This window comes from Lepidothrix coronata, unplaced genomic scaffold, assembly GCF_001604755.1.
Source record: "Lepidothrix coronata isolate B3197 unplaced genomic scaffold, Lepidothrix_coronata-1.0 Scaffold114, whole genome shotgun sequence".
Classification (NCBI taxonomy): domain Eukaryota; kingdom Metazoa; phylum Chordata; class Aves; order Passeriformes; family Pipridae; genus Lepidothrix; species Lepidothrix coronata.
The window spans coordinates 2,729,910-2,757,094 of record NW_016690294.1 but is presented as its reverse complement, the minus strand read 5'-3'; the positions used below and the strand labels follow the sequence as shown (position 1 = coordinate 2,757,094).

The 27,185-nt window shown below is 39.5% G+C and overlaps 2 protein-coding genes across 9 annotated transcripts in view; one reads left to right on the top strand and one right to left on the bottom strand.

The window, feature by feature from the left end:
* Window positions 1-4,825, bottom strand: part of PRKACB (protein kinase cAMP-activated catalytic subunit beta) — an 83,791-nt gene extending 78,966 nt beyond the window's left edge. The window contains exon 1 of the mRNA XM_017824888.1: window positions 4,809-4,825. The gene's annotated coding sequence lies outside the window, so the exon portion shown is untranslated. The remainder of the gene's footprint in view (window positions 1-4,808) is intronic.
* A 1,568-nt stretch (window positions 4,826-6,393) lies between these two features.
* TTLL7 (tubulin tyrosine ligase like 7) overlaps window positions 6,394-27,185 on the top strand; it is a 62,355-nt gene continuing 41,563 nt past the window's right edge. For 3 of the 8 annotated variants that reach the window (XM_017824936.1, XM_017824942.1, XM_017824943.1), the window contains exons 1-5: window positions 6,394-6,505; window positions 24,116-24,291; window positions 24,448-24,579; window positions 25,490-25,611; window positions 26,307-26,374. In XM_017824936.1, the coding sequence (XP_017680425.1) occupies window positions 24,267-24,291; window positions 24,448-24,579; window positions 25,490-25,611; window positions 26,307-26,374 (347 nt within the window). In that variant the 5' untranslated portion in view covers window positions 6,394-6,505; window positions 24,116-24,266. Of the gene's footprint in view, window positions 6,506-9,195; window positions 9,340-12,834; window positions 12,939-24,115; window positions 24,292-24,447; window positions 24,580-25,489; window positions 25,612-26,306; window positions 26,375-27,185 lie in introns of those variants that run through there. The other 5 variants (XM_017824938.1, XM_017824937.1, XM_017824940.1 and 2 more) reach the window with 5 other exon arrangements.

The window sequence follows — 27,185 nt, the reverse complement described above, 5'->3', positions numbered from 1 at the left end:
TATCTGTTCTACATTTGCATCCTACTCATTATCTTAAAAGGGGATAAAACAGCTTTCCAGACATGAGCTATTTTTTGCATGGAAATTCACATACACTCAGTGAGATAATTTCACAGTGTGCTATTCCACAAGTCCTCACCCCACACATTTCAGTTGATTTTATAGTCTCTGTTAATAGTTCCTGTTGGTGAATGCTACACAAGAGAGACAAATTTTCAGTCTGTAAAAGTTACAGGGAAAGAGCAAATAGATAATATCCAGTCTGTAGAAAATGTTACCTATGTCAGGGTATTCTTAGCTATCCTGCAAGTTAACCCCCATGTTGTTTATATTTTCTAGAACCAGAAATTCCTGTTGTAAATAGCAAGCAAGATTTGATTGAAAGGGTAAACAAAACTCTATTGCTGAACAGAAAAGTTCCTTCTACACTCCGAATTAAATCTCATATGCCTATCCAGACAAATATTAGTTAAGCTAGTATGAGATATGCAGTCCAAAAGTTCCTTGTGAAAGATAACACAAAAGAAAAAAATCCTACAATCTGTTCTACATCAAATCAAATCAATAAATAAAATTCCAGGTTCCTCCAAAGCCTGTTATATCAGGGCAGTGAGGGTACTAATAAATCTCCTGGCCCTGATGAGCCTCAGCTGGAAGTTCCCCAAACCCGTGGGCTCAGAAGCTCTATTTCAGTTCAGCCCTGAGTTCTCAGCTCTTGGAGCTCCACTAGAGGAGTGCAGATTGTCTGTATGGTCACAACGTGGCTGTGGCTCGTGTAGCTCCTCAGCTTAGATTTAGTCCTGCCTCGTTGTTGTGGATCTGCCCGGGAATTGCTGGACCTTATCCTTGCCTGCTGACTGACCTCCTGGCCTGACCTTGCATCTGCCTCATCACTGTGATGCTGCCTTACGATATGGGTTCTTGCTTGAATCTGTCCACCATCTCCAGACATAAATTTCTACTTTCCTTCAACTTATGTCTCATTTGATCTTGCAGTCTTCATACAGTGGAAATACTTCTTTTTGTCTTTACTGGCTTGATGGCTGCTCAACAAAAAGAAATGCCTCTCCAAACTGCTGAAGTTCTGAGAGTCTTCCTTTCTTAAACAGGGGCAGACAGCAGACAGGAACTTGAAGATATTTGAAAAAGAACCTCCAAGCTTTGATTGCTAAACAGATAAAGATGCTCTGAAATGATATTTTGTGTGGTTAAAAACAGACATGTTCCTGTCTTAAAGCTGCTCAAAACCATGGCCTGAACCAAAGGGGCCAAGTTAAGTTGAGAGTAACTGCCTGTAGTCTGTGGATACCCTTGGTGTTATGGTGTCTGCTTACACCAGTACTGAGCTTCACCCAGAGCATGTTTGGAGTGATGAGGACTATAAAAAGTTATTGTACATGAGATGCTATGCTATGTCAATATCATAATGCTATAGCTTGTAAATTCACATTGATCTGCATAATAAAAGATGCTTACAGCAGTGATGAACTCAATCAAGCACATGTTTGCTGATACATAAAAAAATAACAAGCCATCTTGCTGGGCATTTGATTTCCAGGAGATAATCCCAGACAGTACTCTGAAGATTAGAGAGAGAGGAGATAAGAAGCTGTGACAGGCTGGCAGTATCGGCCTGAAACACCACCCCCTATTAGCAGGTGTTGGTGCTGCTGGGAAGCTGTTGCATGGATTTTGCTAACACACTGAGCAGATGGCTTATAAAAGAAATAGGTGTTGCTTTTTGAAGCAAAAATTATGTAGGGGCTGAGAAATCTTGTAGCAAGAATCCCAAGGGAATATACAGCATAGGGAGGGAAGTTGAGCCGAACTTGTTTCTTCATTGGTAATGTTTTCTAGTCTGACACTAGAAAATGGGTGGTTTAGGACAGCACAGACTATGTTTGGACATGGCTTTATAGTAAGTGGGAAAATGCACCTGTTTAGAAAAGCATAATGATCTACTTAGTAAATATATTCTAAGATGAATGTTGTGCAAACAGATGAAAACAGTGGGAATAGCTATTATTCCTATTATACAGCTACTTTCTGGTTCTGTTTCAAAGCTTTTGAACTTCGTGATTGTTACATTTAATGTTTTGAAACCCTTTTTGGCATTTGCTGGTGCCAACAGTTGCACAAACACGGAACATGTTTCAACAGCAGAAGTAAAATGCAACTTCAAATTTTCTGGATCATATCAGACTATGAATCCTACTGCAACTCTGCAAGCTGATGGTTGACTGAGCAGGAGAATTAGGTTTGCATTTCAAAGCCTATTTTGTGACTTTGTTCAAAGACCAGTGATCTTCAGAGAATTTAATTATCCTCTTTGTAATTTGAAGACATTGTATTTACTGGATTTGAGATGGATCACATATACACAGCATTACAGAGCTCATAATTATTCAGGAAGTATGTTAGTAGTAATAGGAAAGGTGAAATAGGAACTATGCTCAAATCATCAAGCTTTCTCTCAAAGATAGAATTGATCCAATTGCCCCTACAATTCTTCTACTGTGAGAATTAAATTCATACAGGAACCCACGATTCCTGGATGGAAAAATAGGAAAAAACTAAGAAAAGTCATAGAAATATGTAGATTTCCGAGAAAGCACATTCTTCCTGATCTCTGGTTTTCTGTTTTGCCTGTGTTTGTTTATTTGTGAAATTCATAAGATAATCTTCACAGCATACAAAAGTTATTTTTATCACTAGTTCTATTTACAGTAATTATCTAGGCACATCTGTTCTCAAGTGCATCAATGTTCAATATTTAAAATAGCCTAATATTAAAAACAAAACTCTAATGATCCTAATTACGCATCTGTGTATTTAATACCCCGCTTTTGTTTCTTACCACATTTTGTTAGCTCTAATGTTTCCACATGGAGGTAAGAGTACCATCTACTTCCAGGGTGATTCAGAATGCAGATCACAGGCAGAATATGCTGCAGGCCCAAAGCAAACTTTGCCCCAGAGATAACATGTAATGCCTGTAAACCTTGTAAATGGCTTCATCTGCAGTCAGTGGCAGCGTTCCAAGTGACTAACGGAAAGAGAATCAAACCTTTCCTAGGAGCATCCTGTAGCACAGCTTCTTCACAGCTGTGAGAAAAACAATGAATGCTTACATGGGGATGAGCTTAGATCCCATTGCTTTAGCACGGGATTTCTATCATTAAAATTTAGATCTGTTACTCCAAACACTTATCTACACAAACAAGCACGGGAGTTTCTATCATGTTTGTGAGCAGAAATTATACCTTTGCTTTTTTTTTGACAAGCCTAACAAAGGTTTAAGCTGTAAATAAATGATAATTTCTGCATATCAGTAAAAAACATGATGTAAACTGTAATCAAACCCAATGAAAAATACCATTTCTGTAAAAAGTAAATTCTTCTATTTTATAAGTTATAAATTGATACCACACATGAGAAATAGTCTGACTTCTCTCTAGGATTTCCTAAAGGGTTTTTCATGTGCCTTTCTGTCCTTAACAATCATTTTAGTATTTGCAAGAAGCCCACAATCTGTTCCTTTTAAAATATCAGCTTACCTTGCACGATGGTAAAGTAGAATAAAAAAATTAATGCTGATCAGGGCGCAACTGAACTTTCAACAAACTTGCTTCACATCATTTGACATTGTCAACTTTCTGTTCCAGTTCTTTCTGACCAAGAAAATGAAACTTGAAACTAAGCCTACTGAATATATTAATTCCTAACTGCCTTAGAAAGGTAGTTGTAGAGATTCTCATGGAAGGCCTATTTTAGCCAAGAGATTGTGCATAAAAGGTTAGACTGGAATTGATTTTAAAGTGAGGAATGTGTGATGTAAGAATGTAATAGTACAAATAAATTAATTAATTGATAAAACAGAAGAAAACTCAAGCATTAGCAACCAGAAGCCAATAAAAGTGTACAGCTGGTTCCACGGCAAACATAATTCAGCCTAAATCAAATGCTGCCACAGTGACTTCCGTACTTGTGAATCAGGCTCCTAACCGTGATAAACACAGAGGATACTACGTAACCTATTGAGATAATTGACTAAATTTCAGTTGGGCTTCTATTATTTATTCTTAACAATTTTTCGAAGTTTTTTATGCTTTTGATAAATTTTTAAAAAATTTTATTTGACAAATGTTTCTCTATTTTTTTAATCGTTAATGCCTTTATCTGATTAGGTCACGCGCCTTACGCGAGGATGCAAAGTATGTCAGAAGCCCGAAATGGCTCTTTCAGAGTGGCAAACAGCGGGTTGTGCAAACGGGAGGACAACATTCGGCCGCGGGTCCAAATGGGAAGAGGAACAGCACGGTCCGGCAGGGCACGTAGGTCGGAGGGCCGCGGGGGCCGGGCAGGGGCCGGGCTGAGCGCAGGGACCCGCCGGCAGCTCCACCCGCCGCGCTCGGGGAGGCTCCGGCGCCTCAGGGCCGAGCGCGCTCGGGGCGCCCGCGGGGCTCCTCGGTCGGGGAGCGCCTGGCCCGCGGCAGCGCTCCGCGGAGCTCCCCGGGCGCTTCCCGGCAGCCGGGGCCGGCCCCGGTGCCGGCCGGCTCGGAGGGGCCGAGGGGAGCGGCCGCTGCCGGCCCTGAGGGCCCCGCGCCTCACGGGCCGGGCCGGGCCGGGCGCTGCCCGCGCGGCCGCTGGGTCCGCTCGCGTCCTCGGGCGGCGAGACAGCGCGGGCCGCTCCACCGCCGGCGCAGGGGGGACGCGGCCGACGGCAGCGCTGCCCCCGCCCGCCGCGCCGACGGGTCCCGGCCCGCGGCCGCCGCCCGCCGCCCCTCGGGCGGTCTCCTCGCACGTACCTGTGTGGGAGGGCCCGTCCGCCCCGGCCCCGCCCGCCCGTCCGCCGGCGGTGCCCCCTCGCGGGAATGGTTTGTCCCGGCTCCCCGCCGTAACCTCCCGCTCCTCCTCCCGCCCGTGCCCCGCGGATGCGGCCGCGCGGGATCGCCCCGCCCGGGATCGCCCGCCGTGAGGCGCCGCACGCGCCGCCCGGGAGCCCCGAGCGCTCCGGGACCTCCCGCCCCGCGCCCCGACAGGTGAGCTCAGGGTGAGGGGCGGCGGGCGCTCCCCCGCCTCTGCTGCCGCCCCCGAGGAGAGGCGGCGGAGCGCCGGCCCGCCGTGATTCAGCATCGCCGGCGGGGACGGGCAGCCCCGCCCGGCCGGGGGGCTGCGGGGTGGCGGAGCGGGGTCTGCCGGCGGCTCGGGGCGATGCTCCGGGGCGGGAGCGCGGGGAAGTGCCCGGGGCGGGCGGGCCCGCGCGGAGCCGCGGGCAGCGGCCCCTCGGGAAGGTGCCTGAGCCAGCCCTCGCGCAGGCAGGGAGGGAGGATGACTGCGCGTGTCGCAGTGTGAGGAACAGGGAGCCAGGAGGCGGTTCAGGATTAAAGGTATTAATTTTCTCTTCCCGTCCCTCCTCCCCCTGAATTTTTGCATGCGAAGCCCCATCATCTGTGCGGGTCGTGTCGCATGTACGGCCGGGTCTCTTCAGAGCCGGTTAAAATGGGCTCGTCCTTTGGCAGTGGTACCCGGTGGAGGCTGAAATGTAGAACAACTTAAACCTCTGGAGATGCAAGTCAAATATCTTCCTGTGCTTTCTGTGCTTAGCTGGAAGCCCATTATCTATGAGGTCTTTTTGAATTTCTGCTGTTGAAACCACACATAACTGTGAGCAGAAGGGAAAAGCAGTTCATCCTGCAATTTGAACTCAGTGCTGAACTCTGAGGAACTGACTTAAGCTCTCAGTAGTGATCGCTTTTGTGCCTTTCTTATGTATTTGCATTTTGAGTACCAAAATTAGATTTTATTCCTTCTCAAATCCCCTCTAAACCAACCAAATGCACATATTCCACCCACCCCACAATTCAGTGTACTTTTCTGCCTAAATCCCTCATTAATTTTATGTGCCGGGGTGCTAGCACCTATCTCAACAATATTCAGAGAAACCCTGCTGGTTCTTTGCATGCTTGAAAGAGTAGAAGTACTTTTCTCTGTGAGAATTGGTTGTCCCCCAAATTCTGCAGAGTATCTCAAAATATACAATGACTTGGGATCTGTAGAAGCTTTTGCCCCTGTTTTAAGTGCTGTGATGTTGGTTTTAATAGAAATAAGATTTGTGTCAATGGTACTTTGAACAAAAAGTGACAGAAAGCAGTTATTATGGCAGGGGTTTTCCTACACGGTGAGTAAATATAATGTCTCTGATAATATACGAAAGTAGTACTTCTGAAGCAAGATTCCCTGGAGAAAAATGTTACAAAGTTTCAGAATATGTGATTTTCGTAAGGAAAGAATATGTCTTTACCTGTAGGTATTGGCAATATTTTACAAGAAAGTCTAGAACAATGGTTGCTAATTTTGTTTGTTTGTTTGTTTGTTTTAGAAGAACGCCCCATTCTAGATTTCTGATGGTTTGGATACATTCCACATACTTCCGAAGGGATCTGCCCAGCGCTTTGGGAGTGTTAAAAGAGGCCAGGAGATCGAGCCTGTCAGCAATTATTAGGTAAATATTCCAGTAATGTAGCCGTTATGATAGTAATCTGAGGCTCAGGTTTGCAATCAAACTAAATGTTTGTTCCCATGTTCTTCCAAGGCTGACAGTGATAAGTTGGCACCGTAGATTTAGTTGTGGACAAGTCCGAAGAACTCGGAGGTGAATGGGTCAACAAGCAGTTGGACACTAAGCCATCTTGCAGTTTTTTCGTATAGTTAGGATTTTTTCTAAGATGTTTATAATACTGTATGTTGATAATGAAAGCCATAAATATATTTCTGAAGCTGAAATGTGGCAGACTGATGCTGACTGCTGAATGTGCTTGCTCTGAATTGTCAGCATCAAGGATGACTGAAATATGATTTCTTGATTTGAATCTCCATCTGTGGATATTTATTATAAATTTTAAAAATCTCTGTAGAATAAAGAAGGCAAGTGAGTAATTTCCTGAACTTCCACGTTTTCTAATGTACTGGGATTTTTTTTCATTTTTTTTCTTCTTCCCTCTGTTTTAATGTTATATTAAGGTGTATTTCTACATGTCTCATACTAAATGAGAACACATTAACTTAAAGGTGTAAATCCTAAGAAAATAAGAAATTGAAATGAAATCTTAATGTCAGAAATGGAGAGATTGATCACACATTCCAAACTACCCTGCTTCTACTTTTGCAAAGCTCCCATCTTAAAAAATGCACATGGCAGCATGTTGCAAGATAATTTTTTGCTATGTGAGTTACTAATGTTTTTTTACTTTCGTGCTCTGATTTTATCAGTGTAAAGACATCTTGTAGAAACCAGCAATGCTTATTTCTCACTTCTGTATGTTTCTGCAAATCTTCAGAAGATTCCGAGTGTTATTACTGCCTCGAAGTGTTGTGGCTTTTGGACAATCCTAAATCCTGAAGACCTTGAATTTTTCCGTTAGGCTTTGTATCCGTCCCTGATGACATAGGTGAATGCTTGCCAGTCTTTCACTTTTTGATGAGGTGTTTCCATCGCGCGTCATTGACATGGTGCCTCTACAATGATTCCTTCCGGGGAAGGAATAGTTTGTATTTTCCTAAAAGAGGAAGTTTATTTTATTTGGAAAGATGCATACGAAGTGTCAAAGTTAAGAAATTTCATTGCAGGTACCACAGCGTACGTATTGGAGGATATTGCTGGATTTTGTTTTTCCCTTTAGAGTACTTAGCCTTAGATTCATTTTTATTTTCTGCACACCTGAAAGTTAATTGGGGCCGTTTGAATCCTACTGCCAGAAGTCAAGTGGGCCTTAAGAAGCATGAGGAGCTCTTTAGGGTTCCAGTAATGCTTACATAAGATCCTGCCAGAATGGTCCTTTGCAACTACTCCTTTTACAGACATTACGAGCTTCCTTGGAAGGTTACTGGAACCAATGAACCTTTTAATTATTAATATTTAAAGTATTAGTGTATTTCAAGTTTAGAATGGAGTTTGTTGACGTCTGCTACACTGACGGGGTAAGGGAATCATTTGCAATTGAATGGATATGGGAGATAAAAGGTGACACACTGAAGCAGTCAACCTCTGAACCTGGTGGGTATTAGAGCAAATCTTCCTGTTCCATGGGAACACCCCTGTTGGAGCCAGAGGCTCTTTCACACCAGGAGGTTCCATAGTGCCTTGGTCTACTGAACATTCTTCTTCATGGTGGTGGGTGCAGGAACCTACAGGTTCTGTAGGGGTGAAAGTAATAACTTTTGCTAAGAGCATTTTCCAGTTTTCTTCCTTACCTTCTCTCTTAAATGTTCATATACAGTATAGTTTCACAATGCTACCACATTAATTTATACTCATTTATCAATATTTTTGCTCTGCCTTGAATTCCATATGCCAGGAATCAAGCTCTAAGATGTTAGAACAAATTTTTGGCTTTGTGTTTCAGAGGGCTAAATAAAGAAGACATAATGGTTCTTGCCTTCAGTATCAGGTTTAATTAGAATACAGGACCTCCAAAATGAAGATCAGTGTATACGGTTATAGTACTTGTTTCCCTGATGTTAAAAATAAAAGGACAGATAGTTTAAAATATTAAAAATATAGATCTACATTGTTTCAAAGGCAATATTTAAAAATGTAATCCCATGGTTTTTGGATGAGCCTTCATTTCTAGGGACATAGGAACAGTACTGCTTTAGGGAGAGTCCAAATTAACAATAATAATGAAAGAAAGACAAAAGAGAACAACATTCTGGTTTAGGAATCACTTTTCACTTTCTGTGGAGTGAGTGTCTTGCCAGTTCCCACTGTATGCTTGTGTTTGGTTTTGGAAGGATTCCAGATGGAAGTCTGATATGCACCACTGCCCAAAAGCATCTCACTCAGATGGCTGCATGACTGGTGACTGATAGAAAAACTGACTGCCTAAAAGGATGGAGGTGCTTTATGGTGCAGTTCAGAAGCCCTTTCTGGACAGCAGTAGTAACAGAGTACCGACAGTCACTCCTCAGAAGAAAGAAAGAAAGAAAGAAAGACTAAATCCACTTTTCGTATAGAATAAATACTGCACAAAGAATTGAGTAGGGTGTGGGTTTCAGTTAGACACAGTGTGTTGACAAGTTTATTTTCATCCTTGCTTAGTAGCAAAATGCTAAATATATTCTTCTTTAGTTACATTAAAGTATGTTTCCTTTCAACTTTGTCCGTGGTTTGACATGTGTTTGTTTTATTTTTAGCACTTGAAAACCAGCACGGTAATATCCCTATAGGGTGCAGTGGAAGCACTGGAGTATAGCATGAGAAAATGAAATCAGATGCCTAATACTGAATTCTTGCAGGTGAAGAGGCAAAGATCTTGATACTGATTATGAACACAAAAAGTGAGTGGATTGACAGGGCAGAAGACTGTGAAATTTGATGGGGAAATCGCTCCTATTTACTCGCTCAGAGTGATCTTTTTTGAAAAATATAGAATAGAGCTATGTGATGGAAGGCAGTACTTTCTTTGCTTTTGTGGGTGGTTGTCAAGTGTTTAGTGTTCATTGAACATGAAGTTTCTATGAATTTGTTATATTGCTTTATCCTTCCAAGCTTATCTTGGTGGTGTGGGGGGTGGAAAAAACATGCAAAAACACTTCATATGAATTATTGATGAAAGAAATCTCAAATATGTGCAATTTATTCACCCAGGAAAAACCACACTTTTAATTACATTTTATTTCATGGGGATTTTTAGAGGGGTATCATATTATGCTAACTTTTTATCTTTATGTGAACCTGAAGTCTTTGAAAGACTATAAATTATTAGTGAGCATTAACGATTATGCATTTATTTGAATAAAAGGGGTTTTCTGCTTAAAAATAAACGAGAATAATGTGAGAAGATGAGTTTAGTAGATTTTGTGCCATTTTAAAAATGGAAGCATTTACTGAAAATAATGTCTCTGAGGATGGAAAGGAGATATTCAATAAAATAAAGCATGGAGGTACAGGAATCAGTACTGTATCAAATGAAACTGTTGCAAAGGCACTCATAGAGTTGGGAATCTTGTAGGATGTTGTGCTGGTATAGAACTAATTTTCTTCACAGTATCTAGTTTGGGGCTATGTTTTGGAGTTGTGCAGAAGACAGTGTTGTTAATAGAGGTGTTTTTGTTAGTGCTTACACTGACACTTAGTTTTGAGCAGTGCTTACACAGAGCCAAGGCCTTTCGTGCCTCTTGGACTGCCATGGTGGAGAGGAGACTGTGGCTGCATGGGAAACTGGGAGGGGACACAGCTGGGACAGGGGATCCCAACCAGCCACAGGGATATTCCGTACCATGGGACATCATGCTCAGCATGTAAAGAGGAGTGAAGAAGGAGGAAGGGGGGATGTTTGGAGGGATGTAATTTGTCTTCCCAGTTAACTGTTACTCCTGATGGAGCCCTGGTCTCCTGGAGATGGCTGAACACCTGCCTGTCCATGGGAGGTGGTTAACAAATTATTGTTTCACTTTGCTTATGCATGCAGCTTTTGCTTTCCCTGTTAAACTGTCTTTATCTCAACCCATGACTTTTCTTACTTTAACCCTTCTGATTCTCTCCCCTGTCCCAGGAGAGTGAGGTGATGGGGACTGAGCAAGTGGCTGGGTGGTGCTTACTTGACAACTCAGCTCAAACCACGACAGATGCTGACCCAGAGCAGCATCTGCAAGTGCAGTAAGGGAACAACACAGAACTAGATTTGAAATTCTGGACACCAGTTGAGAAATCATGCAGTTAATGACCCCAAGCAGTCGATTAAAAAAGCCTATGTATTACTTCCCTCTGTTGCCTCTAGGTATGAAGAGAAAATGAAAGGACATCGTGGCCTTTTTTTGCCAAAAGCAACACTCAGGAATACAAACACATATAGGGAGCAAGTCTTTGATAATCTATGAGAAAAATGAAATAAATTTATGAGAAATGGAAGTAAAAAAGAAGATATATTCTTGTGAGGAGGTGTTTGGGAACCTGATGCAGTGAGCAGACCATTTAGTTTCGTTGATAAAGAAGAAATACCTCTCAGTCATGGGACATGCACTCATAATGCAGTTCCAGCTGTTTGAGGAGAAGAGATTAATGGTCCAGTTGAAGCTGACTCTCTGCAACAGCTAGATGTAAGAAACCTTGAACCAAGACAGTATGAGGAGCACAGAAAAAATTGTCTATGGGAAGAGACTTAAGGAGAGATGTCCGGATTTCACTCCCAGTTCTCTTCTTCCACAGGAAATTTTTTCTCAGTTAGTTGGACTGAGTTTCCCCCTATTTCCCACTGTTTCAAAGTCCTTGAAGTAATTTCTTCAATTTTGGAAACGTACCTGTCCAATCACAATCAAAGAGGATGCCTTAATCCTTTGCGTGTGTTTTTTTGTTTCGTTTGGTTTGTTAGGGGGTTTGGGGTTTTTTTTGTGTTTTGTTTTGGGGTTTTTTTGTTTGTTTTGTTGTTTTTGTTTTGTTTGGTTTGGTTTTTTTGTGTGACTGGGAGAACTATACTTGTTGTGAACTGGGGCAAATTGCAACAAACTTACAGAGCTATTGAATTTTCTAAGCCTTATTTCTTTGTACTTATGGGACAAATCTGCACATTTGTTTGATTTTCTATCTCACTTGAATAGGCAAGCAAGACGTTCTCTGTGGTTCAGAGAGAATATCTACTCTTATAATTTGTAAACTAAGAGGGTAGGAAGTAAGAGGAAATGTCTTTTACATACATTGTAAATGTACATACATTCTCCTCCCAGCTGCATTCTACCCGTGCATGATTTCCAAAGGCTGGCATTTCAGCTGGTAGGACTACCACCACTTTATGTGAATATATCCTCCTCCACCTCACTAGAATCTGCCTTTCCCCACTACTTCACCTTTGTAGGATAGGTGTGGCTTGTCTGGCACATCCGATGGGCCTGACTGCTGTAAAACTGATGGGAAAGAATGGAGTGCAGTCCATTTCTCCAGTTTTCTTCAGCGCTGATTTTTTTCTCGGCTTTTGTTTGTTTGCTTATTTTTTCTGTGGAGGGAAATAACCCATTTGAACAAAAGAATTTTTCAAACCTTTTATTGTCAGATAGCCTTTGTGGTCCACAGTCCATTAAAATGTACTGAGCTGTCAGATCAGACCAATCTTTCCTTAAAGTAAAAGAATAATATGACAAAGAAAAGTCATCTTGTGAAGTGATGTCAGAAAACAATTTCTTATGGATTATAATTGACATTCCAAAAGAATACAACCTCATTTAAGGAAAATGAATGGTTTTAGAATACTACAGAAAAAGTTATTCCAGTAAAGGAAGTAAATTTTCTTTTTCCATCAGTTCACTTAAGATTTCATTTGGTTTAAAAATTGGTCTATAAGACTGTAATGCTGGCCTTGCTGAAACCAAATAGGTTTGATTTCAAAGCTCAAATCTCATTGGTCCAAGGCTGGAAGAGAATTGTAACCTTTTTTTCTTATAGCAAGTTATTAACTTCTCCTTTAGCTTACTTCTATGCAAGTGTCTTATGTTATTGTGATCTTGACCTCTTAATTCTACATTTGGAGAAACCATTGTCCTGGTTACAGCAGCTCATATCTCTTCATATCTCTTTCAGTCTCTGAGTCATTTTCTGTTTTTAGATTTTACTTCTTTTTAGCTTATTGTTATGACTAAATCCTACTGACTTTCTTCCCACGGCTCTTTTGACATTTTGAGTAAAGTGGGAAATAATGCATTCTTTTCTTATAGCATGTACCATGCCTTTGTCTTTTCACCCAAAACACAGCGAGAAAATACCTAGAAAGGGTTAAGAAGGAGATCTAAAAAGTGCTGGGGATGGGCTAAGTGGGAAGGAGCTGCTGCTGCAGCCTGTCTTTCCCTGGTGTATCACTGCCTGAAACGGTATCAGCTCTCAATTATTGATACAAAAATGTTTCCAGAGCGTTGACTCTTCAGATAGTTTCAGCAATGCAACACTAACGGTAGGTGATTTCATTTTGCTACTTCTACTGCAGAATTCTTTTAAATCTGTTTCCATATTAGTGGGAGGTCCTGGTATGACTGAGTATTCTGCAGTATGTAATCTTGTCAGTTAAATCCATGATAAATAAACATTTTACACTGTTATTGGTAATTTGTGTGCAGAATTTGTTATATTATCCTGCCACATGCTACTTCAAAGGGGTTTTTTTTGTTAGGAGTTTTTGTTTGTGAAATTTTCCCCTTGCAGACTGTGTTAATTGAAATTCATTACCTTCAGTTTGAATGCTTATGCATTCTGTCCACCACATATATTTTGTAGTAAGTTCCTTTTCCAGCATTCTTGCTCCTTTTCTTTTTTTTTTATGCTCTTTCTCATCCACCCTTTAGCTTGCAGTTTATCTTTCCTTATAACAGAGAACTAGATTCAAGAGCATCTACTGAATGCATTAAATTGTAAAACATTAGTTAGACAAAAATATGCCTCTGGAGAACAGCATGAAACATTTTCCGTGGCAATACATGTTTATGTCACCTGCACAGTAATCCCTGTTTCTGAACATGTGAATCCTACATGAGCTATGAAATATGAAGTGCTGCCTCTAGACAGCAGAGCAGTTGTGCAAGTGATACTGGGAGCTTGTAATCTTTGTCAAGAAAGAGAGTAATTCAGAGGCAACTCAGTTAATTTGAGCTGTAATCTCAAGGTGAGATGAAGGTTTGATTGAAGCAGACTCTAGTTTTGACGGGGATGAGACCAAATGAGTCTGTGTCTTAATTATGGTTCTGAATTGTGTCACCAGCAGATCTGTCCCGGAACTGAAACATTCTGATATAAAGTCCATAAAAGTCAATAGAAATATCTACGTTTACTTCACTGGGCCACAGAGAAAATCCTGTTATGCAGGGCTTGAACTCATTTACACTATAGACTTGAGACAAATTTTGTACTACGTGTGCATATCTTCAAGGTGATGGGACTGGGGGGAAATTTCCTGGAGAAAGATCTTTCTTCCTTTGAGCAATCAAAGGAGCATAAAAAACTGGGAAGAAGTTTCATATTTGTGTCCTGCATCAATAGCCAACTCTGAATCCCAGTTTATTCTCCTTTTCTTTCTATTTGGTATGTCAATTGTCCTCTCCTTCATTCTTGTTTCTACTAACACTTCGCATTAAACTTTTTTCTGAGAGATTTATTGTCCTGCTTATTAGGTGTGTTGTAACTTTTCCATACCTTTGTATTTATAAATGCCTTTGACTCAACTGAGTACATTTATTTTTTCCTTAATTGTGGTCAGCAGGCAAATATACTACTCTCTGGCTACAAAAAATTTTTCTGTAGCATGAAGGGTATGGAATGTCTGAGAGAGTCAGAAGCACGAAGAATAAACTTCGTAATTTTCAGCCTAAGATAATATGATTTAAAAAAATAGCGTGTGGTTCAGTTCCCAGTCACGTTTTGGTTTGGGTGGCAGTGATGTACATTTTGATGACATAATAAGAAATTATCGTGTTTGTTTCTTTTGAATATTTGAAAACCAGTTAGCTTTGCAGCCAACATGTATTTCAGGGTATTACTTTATGCCTTTTTGTTTGGTTAAGAATGTACCATTAAAAAATACAAGATTAAAGCAATGAAAAATAAAATGGAGCCCTGCTAAATGAATTTAATATCCCACTGCTCTAGCCTCTGACTGAGGACTTTTGTTTCAGAACATTTCTCAAGTTTAGCTCTTAAGCAACACAGAATCCTTTTTCTTTTTTTTTTAGTTTAAAAGAAAAGGAAAAAAAAAAAAAGCAATACACAAATGCCAGAGCAAATTGCTTTTAGGTGTTGGTTTTTGGGAGTTGACCAAGATGGATGAGGACAGGACTAACTGTGATATTGTTCCAAACTTGGAATTCTGCTTCTGCTATGATTAAAGTGATGGAGGCAAATAGTCATGGTTAGGGCAGTTATCTGTTGGATTTTGGAGTTATTTTAAATGACATTAAAAGCCACGATGCGATTGTCAGTCTGGTCTCTGCAGCTCAGAGGCAGTGTATGATTACTCAATAAACTGTTGAATACTACAGGGTTTCATCAGTAATGCTGGACTTACCATTCAGAAGGTACATTATCCTGGTCCTGTGAGTTCAAATACATGCTGGAAAATTACTTTTCGGTAGGCTATTCTCATGCTTTGTTCTTTTAAGTAAAAACTAAAGCTAGTGTGTGTAAAGTCTGATGCACTTCAGTTTTGTCTCTTCTTTTGGGTATTCAGTGTGTTCAATTTAGGGTCAATATTTAAGACATTATTTTTCTAGGCTTTGTGGCCACATGCTGTATTTTTCTACAGGTGAACAGTATATACAAAAATATTCCTATAGCAGGATACTGGAGTCTCATCTCTTTACTGATGAGGATAGTGACTCTATTTACATCCCCTACAATGGATAAAAACAGTGTGACACAGAGGGTTTGGAGCCAATCCAGTCTTTTAAAGGAATTGCTATAAATTGGGTCAATTCTAGTTAGAGAAGCTTCTGAGGACTCACATCTGTTTGAAACTGCTGATGTTCTCCTGTTTTCATTTACAAAAATATTTTCAAATCAGTGGTACCCCACTGAGCCCCAAGTACTAAGCTGTGGGGAGGAAAGCATGTTTTTGTGAAATGTTTTGTAGCTGCTGGCGTCTCTGGTTCATTTATCAGATCTTTGCAAACTGTTACTAGCACTATTGGTTGCAGTAGTCTCAGTGATACTGTAGGTCAACTGTGAATATTTCTGACAGTCACTTATTCTTTTCAGGGTAGAAGTATATGACATAGTCATTAAAATATTAGAGGTCTACCAACACTCATCGAAGCACACGAGCGTTGCCAGTGGAGCTGAACAAATGGATTCATAGCTGCAAGTGTCAGGATAATGTGATAAAGAATTTGCTGATTGTGTAAGAGCACCTTTCTTGTACTTTTGTGGTCAAGAAGCCTTTGAGCAGATGTTTCTTGTAAGCGTAAGAAACTTTTTCTTTAACTTATTCAAAGGCTGATTTTTGTCTAACATTTGCACCTTGGGTGCTGAAACTGCAGGCTAATGTCTGCCAATTTGTATTTCAGGCTGCTGTGGGAGTGTCTCCCTTGTTGCTAAACTGGAAAACATTGTTATGTTGCAGCGTGTGAATGAGGATGATGTCATCCTCAATCAGCATTGTTGTGGGCTGTATGATGACTGCAGTCCATGTCTAGAGATGCTAAAATGGATCTATGAATTGTAGGCCTATAAAATACAAGATGAAACAGGGCAGACCATGTAGGGCTAAGGTGTGGCTCTTGTGATACACAGGGATCTGTAGAAGTGAATTTAACCATATTTGTGTTCTTGTGTCCCCGAGCTTGATGCTGTTTTCACGCTAAGCCAATGCTGCCAGCTTGTCACAGAGGAGAGAAAATTGGATGTGTGAGGGGGAACCGTCTAAAGATATCTTTTTCTTTATTTGCTTTCTTCAGATCCTTAGTAAGTCTCTCCCCTAAGGTCTACTTATGATAAATCATTGCAAACATATCAGCTTTATTAAAGGATTAGTGCTTTTTCTGTTATAACAGCAGAGTTGTCTCACTATGTGTAAAATGATAAATTGTTCTATCTTGTAGATCCCTAAGACCTCTAGCTCTTGCTAGAGAAATAAATCTTTTGAGAAGTGAATGATAAAGAAAGGAGTAGCATAATTCCAGCAGTGATTGGTGTGTGGTGTACAGAATTTAAAGCACACTGTGGTAGCTATTGGTGTATGTTGACACACTGTAATGAAGAGCATGGATGGCAGAGAGATGACAGAGCAGAGATGTTCCCACAGGTGCCACAACTCAAATTCCTTCCATCACACCAAATGAAGGTGGAATCATTGTATAGAATGTAATATAAATATACACACAACCATCATATGTATAATGTATGTTATATATATATATATTAAATGGTTGTATATAATGATTCTATAATAAATAGAGATGGGTTTTCCATTCAACAATGTTCAGTGGAACTTACTGTGATCAGGGGCTAGGAATACTTTATGTTCCAGAGTTGGTGAAATGCTGTCCTGCTGACAGATTTATGGTGTTATCCCCACTGAAGTGGGGAACAGTAGTACAAGACCCATGCCTTGTCTATGCTGTTTGCTGGCAGAGAGTACAGTGTGAAAGCTGATATTTTTTTTAGCAGCAAGTGACAGAGGTGTGTATTTTCTGAAATTCAGATTTTACTATATAAAAACATGGTTATGCTTGTTTGGACTATTTTGTCAATATTCTTCCTTGCCATTATGAATGCTAAATAATGTTTATTTAAAGTTCCCTGCACTTTATTTTTGAATTATTGATTTGTAAGTCATGCAAGTTCTTTTGTCAATTAATATATTTTCTATGTTTTACTGAACAAGTAAAAGATTCAAGCCTTATCCTTTTACTGCAGTCTCCTAATTTGGTTTCTCTTTCTTTGATGGCCCTCTTTCAATATTCAGAGCGTAAATATGAAACTCTATAGCACTCAATTTTCTAACAGTCTGAAATACATTATCACATTAGAAAAGGCTTTTGAAGGGTGAGAATGAGCTAACAGATAGTCACATTGTGGGCTCTGCTATGAAAGACAGTTTGGAGGTCATTTTTTAAACAGAAAATCAATCTTCAGCTTTGAAACATTTGACATTGATTTAAATTTGGCCAGTGATTTGAGGTTTCCTTTTGGGAAATGGATGAATGCAGAAGGAAGTAATATTACTCCAAGACAACACTGAAAAGAAAAAAAATTGCTTCTATGCTCAATTCTGATCTCCGTATATTGTGAGTAGAAAATGATTAATGCCTGTGAAACTCAGATGTGAAACTTCTACCATCTTAACAGTTTCCAATACATTTCCTGTTTTCTGAACTGGGGAATCTATACTTATCATTTCACAGACCTTTTGTGATATGAAACAATGAAAAAATTCCGTCCAAAGCTGTGAAGTGCGAAGTCAGGAAGAGCCCAAAGAACTAACAGTGCAGAGCTCCCGAGGCTCTGTGCTGCTGTGTGTGGCTGAGCCTCTGAGCTGGTTCTGAAGGGTCAGCTCCTGACAGGCTCCAGCCATTTGAGAGAACACACCTTTTACATTCCCCAGCAAGAGACACAGGTTCACAACTGTGATGCACACTCTGCTTTGCATGGTGCTTGGAAGGTAGACTGGAAGGGTCAGGATAGTTTGTGCTTTCAGTATTACTAAATAGGTGGTGTTGAGTCATGTCTGATATATGTCCTGTGTTGCAGAAGACTAAGACTAATTCTAGGGCCTTTACTGACTGGGGTCTGGAGTGGCTGTTGGGAGGTTAAACTCACACTAAATGTAGCCTGTGGGCTCAGAGGCAGAGTGCTGTTACCATAGCTTGGCTTGGTTGGTTTGTTTGGTAGCTCAGGGAAAAGTTGGAAGTTTTAGAGATGCTGGCCATTCAGATAACCTAGTTCAGAGAATCATTTTACAGAACTGCATGATTCAAAAAAAGTTGTGTAAATCATGCTTGTTTGTATTCCTTTGTAGCTTGTAGTTGTCCATTTAGCAAACCAAGCACCTGAGAACTCCATGCATTCACTGTATCTGAAAGAACTGCTCAGTATACATCTCATCTCATTTCATGGTGAGAATGAAGGATGTTGGTATTAACAGATTTCATTTGACTTCAGAATATTTTGAACCAAACCCTAATTATGTGCAATTTTAAGCCAGTTGACAGATAGCCTTTTAAAAACAAGCTTGTAACTTTGACATATCAAGCCTCAAAATGAGGTTTGGTTTTTGCATTTAGAATTTCTCTGTAAGAGTGAGAACTTGCCACCAAATTGTTCTTTGAGCATGTAACAATAAATCTGGTTGCTATGCTTGCTTGTAGCAGGAACACTTCAACATACATTTTATCAGGACACATATTAAAAAAATCCTGAAAGTGTGTGAGACTTTTAATTGTGCAGTTTCATTACTGAAAATTGTTATTGCCTTGCTGAGGCTGGTACTGAGAAAGGCATTTTTCTCTATCATAATTTTTGTTAATTTCTTAATCTCATTGTGGATCTGAATTTTATATGTTAATTCCAGATCAACAGTAGATTATAGTCTTGCATAATTGTAATAAATAGCAAACCCCTTGCTACAGTGTATCCAAACTTCCACATTCTAAGATCTAAGGGACTGAAAAACTTTATTATCTAGAATAGAGTGAAAAAAACCAGAACTCAGATGTTTACTAGGTCAATGCTCTGAAGACTATTTTCACTTCTTTCTTTTTCATGTTTCTGTGAAATTTTTGTTATTTTGATTTTCCAGCTAGTTGCAGAGTGGGGATTGCAGCACTGTGATGTTGTCTTTCCCACCTATGGTCACCTGCCAAGTTCTGTAACTGTGTCTTCAGTGCGTCTCCATCTCACAATGAAAGCTCCTTATGTCAGGAGCTTTGAGGATTTCTTTCCAGCCACTGCATTTACAGCCACTTGTGACAGCACTGGGTAAATTGTACTAATGGGTTCAGAGGAAAGCAGTCTGCTGGTTTTAAAATCTATTGTAAAATATTCCACTGTTGATGAGTGATTATTTATCTGTACCCAAATAATGCAGGGAATTAAGAAAAACCTCCTGGCAATCTATTTTTTGTAGTATTTCACCTAGGTAAATAGGAAGATACTTGAGAAATGTTAGTTGTCTTTGAGAGGTCTTGTCATATGTACCATGGCTTAAGGTCTGAAGTCATGTTTTCAGATCATGTGTGTAAAGTTAAGCACATGCTTAGTCCATGGAGCCTTTTAAACTGGCCACCAGTAGTGTCACAATAGCTTAGAAGGAAGGAAGAAGTTCACATTAAAAACAGCACATTGAATGACAGAGTGTTGTCTCTGTTTTGGAACATGGAGTATTTGATAGTAGGTGATTGTACCATTCTTAATGGTTAAATCTATTAGACTAAATCCATTTTAAATGTGCAATCCGGTATCTTTTTGTTAGGGTACACAGTAGTAGTTTCATAGTTACTGGTATGATCCAAGTTAGGTTGAAGAATCTCATTGACTTCTTTGGAATAGATTCTCAAGTTGCACTCCTTTAGTTTCAGTTTGAATTTTACTCTCCATTCTCTTTTTTGACCTGATTTAATTAACCTTTTTCTGCGATGCTTACTTTTTGGCAAAAACAAAACAAAAACCTGGGGTCTAATGGCCTGCAATTCCTATTTAGAGATTAAAAATCATCTTTTCAGCTCCCTACTGCATCAAGATGTAAAGAGAAGGAGTGTGAAAGGCAGAGGTTACTCGTGAGGAGTCTGGTGCAAATAACAGGAAATAAGAGGGGTTTGTTAAAAAGTACTTGTAGATAATCGAGGAATTTTTTCCAGGCAATTTCCTAACTTATGTTTCCTTACACTTTGTGTAACAGCACAAAATACTCTTAGTTTTTAATTTTCTGTAATATGTTACAACTTGTTATCAAGGAAACAGGGATCATTCCATTAACTATGAAACCACTTCTTCCCACTGTCCTGTGCTCTTTACTGAGGCACCTTTGTATCTTGCTCAGACTGTTCCCTTAGATGGACTCAGGCATCTGCTTTGGTCTCTGTCTGTGTGCATCATTTCCCTCCCCAACAAGAGTATCCTGCTTCTCCTGTCCCTGGAGGAAGAAAGATCCTTTTTTCTTTTCTTTTTTCTTTTTTTTCTTCTGTCGCTTTCTAGGACAGGATTGTGTGCAATGTATCTCTCCTCCTGGCACTCTTACACCTTTGCCAGGCAACTGTAAAGATAACATCTCATCTTTTTTTTCCCTGTAGAGCACTTTTAGTCAAAGTGGTTGTTTATATAAGAATGTGCTAACCTGAGGAAGATGCATTCGTTTCTTCTTCACAAATCTTTCTCCATTTATAGATTAACCATTTTTGTTCAGCTACCCTTGAATCTGTGTGGTTGAGCAACAAACCTTCACCAATTTATGTGTATCAGGATTTCAGCAGAGAAATGGGATATGCAGCAGGAACTGCAATCCTTTTCTCTCTGAGTGTGAATTCAGAGATTTCTGACAGCTGACTTGTTCCATAAGTCCCAGTGTGAAAATAGAACATTTTCTTCTATATTATTAAAAGCAATCTCTTAGAAACAAGCCTTTCAGGTAGACTACTAGTGAGATATGCCTCTACATTGCTGTAGCTGAAAACGGGTTATGGGTTGTGCTTATTTTATAAGTAAAAACTTGTCACAGCTGTAAGAACTGACTCAGAATTCGATGTAATCATAACCTGACAGTGCTGCTGCTCTTACTGTGCATGATGCAGGTGAGTCCTGCTCTGAGCTGTGCCTTGTAACTGCCAATTCCATCAGGTGGCAGAGGCTCCCCACAGAGTGTGTGCTCCAAGTCTTTTCCTTCAGCTGTGCTCTGACCTAGGAGTAGGGCTGGACAATAATAACAAATCAAGAGGTGTTACCCAAGAACAGGTGCCTGGGGAGGACCTGGGTCAGAGGACGAAGTAACTCTGGAGTGATTTCTGCTGTATAGAATTCAAAAAGAGAGTGAGAAAGATGTGTAGGAGCTTGTGGCTGCCAGGGCCTGTGCCCTGCAATGTTGCATTGCAGTGCTCTGTCAGAGTGGGCCCCTGTCCTTCCAGCTCTCCCCCCTCAGCAGCAGCCCTTCATCTACTGCTCTCAGAGATGTCTTCCTCCCTTCCAAGTGACCCGTTCCTCCAGTTAGAGAACTGCTCATCTAAAGGGGAGTTTGAGGAACAGTTGCAGTTTACTGCAGCTGTAAAAGATTGCAGCTTCCTCAGAAGGCTGGTATTAGGTTTTCTTGCTGCAGAATTGGAATTTCCCACTACTGTGCTGCTGGGGACATAGAAAGCATGGAGGTCTAAACAGGGACAAGTCTGCTGCTCCCATGGCTTAGTGTACGATTCCCGGGAAGTGCTTTGGGTAGTGTATCCCCCCAGATGGGGTGCAGTGTCTCTCATCTGTCACTTGACATGGTGGGAAGAAAAGCTGAAACTGTCCCATTTCATTGGACTTGTATTTGCCCTTTGGAAAGGGACAAAGAAAAGGACTGTATCCTATGTAAATATTTTTGAAAACTACTGGTTTAGAACTGCTGGTGTTTTGGTATTCGGTTAAATGGTTGTTTGGAGATGGGCTACTGAAGAGAAGTGAAGCAGTTGTAAAACAATTTTGAATTATTATATGAAAGTTTAAGGCAGAATACAGTTTAACATTATTAGTATGGGACAGTGCTTGTGAAAAGTGAAAATCCTAGAGTAAGGTTTAATACAGAGTACAGTCCCATTGCTTCGTTTTCCATATGGCTGAACTACAAATTGTCCATAGAATACTCTAAAGGTGACCATAAATCTTTACTTTCAGCTCATGTATGTGCTAAAAAGTTGACTGGTTGAAAGTCACAGACCCTGAGTGTTGGTACATTCTATTTATATACTAGAGAGTATTCTTCTTAAAAGAATAGAATAGTTTCTATGTAAAGAAAAGCAGTAATTCAACAATGTGGTGCAGTTCAGAGCCTTCAGAATACAGTGTGTTATAGTAACCTTAGGCAGATAGTTTTCTTTGACTGTAAGCTGAATGAAAGCTCTATGAGGTGCTTGCTTTTTATTAGCATATCATAGCTTGTTAATCATGCTGCATTAGTAAAGGGCTGGTGTTTCTCACAGTGAAATGTTAGTCCTCCTAGCATTCTTCCAAATTTGTTTAAAGTTTTTAGTCAGTACAGCAAAGAAACAACTGGCAGGCATTTGAGTTCGTGCATGGGAGTCCTTAATTGGCTAACAGACGTACTTCAGTATTATTCCCAGGAACTCAGCGTGTCTTGTACTCTGATGGTATTCTTAGCTTGAGAGACAGATAGCATGCAATATCCAGTGACTCACTGTGCCCAGCACTGCCTTTCCTTCACAGTGGTTTTAAGGAGGATGAATGCTTTGCTTTCCCATCTCTGTGTCTAATTTTAGTATGCCAGCAGGCTGGAGGACTTTCAGGCCACCTTCTTGGATAATGTCATCCAAAACATTAAAACTTCAAAATGGCTGGGTGTTACTGCTGTGCTGTCTGACATTGTGTATAAAACATCCCCCGTTCTTACTTTGTGGGTAAATGCACATGGTCCACTAAGTGGACATGAGGGATATTTGGTCATCTTGTTACAAAGCAGATTTTGGCTCCTGGTACATTTCTGGCAGTCATAATAGAACCGTAATCTGTTCTTTTTATCCTTTTGTGTTAATGGACTGCCAAGGGTAAATGTCTGTCTTGAAAGGAAGTAAGATCTTACAGCTCAAAATATCTGGTTTTATGTTTTCTTACCAAGTGTGTGACTTGTCCAGAACATACTTGCATCTCTTCTCTCTCTGTCATGTGTATACACACACAGACAGGCACAAATTAAAAGTGAAGATTTATAAGTAATGTTTTGGTAATTTTGTTAATGCACATCTTATCCAATATTATGACCAATCATAAGTCATGGCCGAATTTGACTTTCCTGTAATTTTCTGCTATTTATAGCAGAAGAAATTCCTTGTGCTCTTTTAAATAAGTTTTGCAACCACTAAAAGCAGCAATAATCTAAAGCTAGTGTAAGGAACTTAGGCTACACATATAAACGCAGAAAAGAAATTAAAGCATTGAAAAATCAGTGACATATTGTATATGTTTTGAACACTCGTAGATTGTTTTGAGGCAGCCTGCCAAAGACAGTGTTTGTTTCCTTGCAGACTTTGGTATAACAGCGCTGCATGCCCGAAGTCATGTAGCAGTGTGTTTAGAAGTGCTTTATTCCTGAGTTTTTTCCTGATATTTCAACCCATTCACTGAGCTTTGTGGAGATAGAAATTGGCAGTATTGATTGAATTCAGTGTTACTTATTTGCATGTCCAAAATCTCCCATACCCAAATGAAAATCGGAAGATAAGGTAATATAATTTCATTTTGAAAATTAATATGCAAATTATTTTTCCCAGAAAGAAAACAATTGAATTGTAATGAACAAATTTTTGTATGTACAATAACTTGATCAATCTTTCAAAATAAGCAACTCTTTATACTTGTTATTAAAAGTGTTTCCATATTTAGTTTTCTGCTGTTTATTTTTTCAGGATTTCTCTATAACAAAGTCTCTCTTACATTTTTTTAACGCAGATATCTATCCATTCCAGAACTAATTTTTGCTACAACCAGAGACTGAAATGGCATGACTGGAGTTTTAAGTAATTTGAGTTTGACAGTTTCACCATTTTCTAAGAACTTGGAGCAGAATTTGAACTCTACTTCTGCACTGTCCTAGGTTATAATGCCGTCCTTTTCTAATGAGGGAGGTATGACAGTCTTGAATTTTTAATATAACCTATTAATTATTCAGTATAGTTGTACCTCTAAATTGTGATGAAGTACAATTTTCTTTAGTTTTAGTTCATTTGTGTATGTTATTTGAGATATAAAAATGTTGATAGTTGCAACATTATTTTTCAAAGATAACCGTGGAACTGATCCTCTGACTTTGAGTTCAGAACTACCCTATCAAGGCACAACTAAAAGAAAAGTCAGAAAGAAGAAGAACAATGGATCCATCACTGCAAACATCGCTGGCACAAAATATGAAATTGGTAGGAAGCTACATATTTTGTTTTCATCCTAATAGCCATTGATGTGAGCGAATTACTAAGTAATGGAGTGAATTAACAGACTTTGCATCAAGCTGACAGTGAGACATTTCCAAAGGAGTGTATTTTGTAAGAAACCTGGAGTTTTCTTGTAACATTGAATTCATAGCTTTGAGCACTGTGCATCTGTTAATCCCCATTTGTTACTCAGGGAAGGGCCTTGAAAGGTAAAAACTTAAGTAATCAAGAAGGCTGGGGAAGAGCCCTCTATATATGGGGTGTTATATATGTGTTTGGAAGTCTCCTTAAAGCCTTGAAACATGAACAGTGTAAATTTAAATACTCTAATTATAACACAGAGGCTTTTCAATAAAATCTGCTAATGTTTTGTATTTTCATGCTTGGTGCTAGAATCTTGTTTCCTACAATCAGAGTTATGTATGGCACATAATCAGTCTTTTTTCTTTTTTTTCTTTTTCTTTTTTTTAAAATTAAAATAATGCATGCATTTGCTTTTGAAACTACTGCAGCTGGACTAAGGAGGCATTCTTGTCCCAGTCTGCACTGACACTTATAGGCATCACTGTTTTAAAATTAACTTATGTCATAACCATGATTAAGTCTGACTGCTGTACGAGTGGACTTTTGCCAGATGACTGGGGAATATGCTGAGGCTTCTTTCAGTTCCCATAGTGGTTGTGCTCTGACTCCTGCCTCAGTGCAAGGTGCTGTAACATTTTAATGGCAGGTTTGCAATAGGCTGATATTGCAAGATAAATAGCTTGCATGCTAACATTGTTCTCAGACAAAGGGTTGTATATTGGAAGTGCTTGAAATCTTGGTTTTTTAAATTTTGAAAATTAATCTATTTTACAGTTTCAAAATAGTCCCTATGTTTGTGATTTCTCCGTAGTACGTATAGTAATAAAAGAAATGGGATTTAAGAAAACACCTGATGAAGATGAAACAGCCAATCTTATCTGGAGTGATTGTGCTGTGCAGCAAGAGAAGATTGCTGAGCTGCGGAACTATCAGGTGAGGAGATTTTTGGTAGTTCAGATTTGTGACATGTTTCAGGAAACTGCTTCACTCTGAAATATTCAGTAAGGTGTCAGTGCTCTGTTTCACTGGTGTGGAGGGCAAAGAAACCCCCACAAAACACAACCAGCCAGGCTCAATGAGGCTGTACCACTGCATATCTTAAAATCCTATTCTCTTTCCCAGAGTTATTTGTTCATACCACTTGGAATCTGGTGTTTAAATATTTGGGGTGTTCTTTCACGTTTTGTCTGCCAGTTGGGGGTGTTGTGAATATCAGAGTTTGAAAGAAGATGCAAAACTTCATGTATAGTATCTCCTAAGCTTTTAAGCAGTAGGTTAACAACCCGAGCTCTCTCCACAGTTTCTGTGAATAAATAATTTGGTTTCTTTACCGTTAGTTTGTGATAGCATTCTTTGTTCCTAGACAGCTTGGTGAATAAGGGTACGATAGTCTCATGTATGAAATGAAATCAATAGGCACTTGTGTTGATGGAGGAGAATACAACTTACAGTATCTTTACTATTGCTAAGAATATGTAGTGTAATGTAAGATATTATCTTAAATAATTTAGATTGAATACTAATTATTTTTGTCTGAGCATGCAGTTGAATGTTTTAAATGATTGTATCAGGTATACCAGAAAAACTAGAAAGTATCAACCAGCTTTCTTTTTTTTCTACTTCCTCAGAGAATCAACCATTTTCCAGGAATGGGAGAGATATGCAGAAAGGATTTTCTGGCAAGAAACATGACTAAGTAATATTTCTTTTAATATTAAGTTTTCCAGCTATAGTATTTAATGCAATACAATGTGGAACTCTTGCTTGTAAAGTTAGTTCATTTTTACTAAGAAACTGTGAGAGGACCAAGAATAATTTCCAAAGTTCTTTAATAACTTTTGCTTTGGTCCTGGATCTGTAGTATTGGAGTGGGCTACTGTATCTCTCCAATTGACTTCAATGGAAAATGATGTGGGTTCAGTTCTCTGTCTACACATTGAAGAATGTAGGTGAGCCTTGCATTATTGTACAATAAACTTAATCCATAATACACCCAGCTATATATCCTATAGTGGTAGAACAGAAAAGTAACTAGTATGTGGATGGGTAGTGAATCTGGAATCCTGTACAATATGCTCTAGGATAGCCCTGCTTGAGCAGGGAGGTTGGACCAGATGACCAAAGGTGAAGCATCTTATTGTTTATATAAAAAGTAAGTCAGTGAGGCTCATTTGTCTAATTACACGTTCTCACTATAGTGGAGTAACTGGCTTCTGAGGAATTATCCTCACTGGGAATCTGTGAGCAAGACCTGTAAGAAAACAATACTAAATAATGGTTTGACAGCCTGAAAATAAGGAAAACTTTGGGGATAAATATGTGTCAGTATTTTGGTTATTCTAATCTAAGTTAGTTTGAAGAGCAGTTATTAATAGAATTAATCTTCTGGCTCCCAACATTACTTACACTGCATTTACTGTTACCAGAAGAGAATTTGTTTTCATATTAATGTAATTAATGTGCTATCTCCTTTTTCTCTCTCAGTTTCTTTCTCTTCCCTTTTGTGT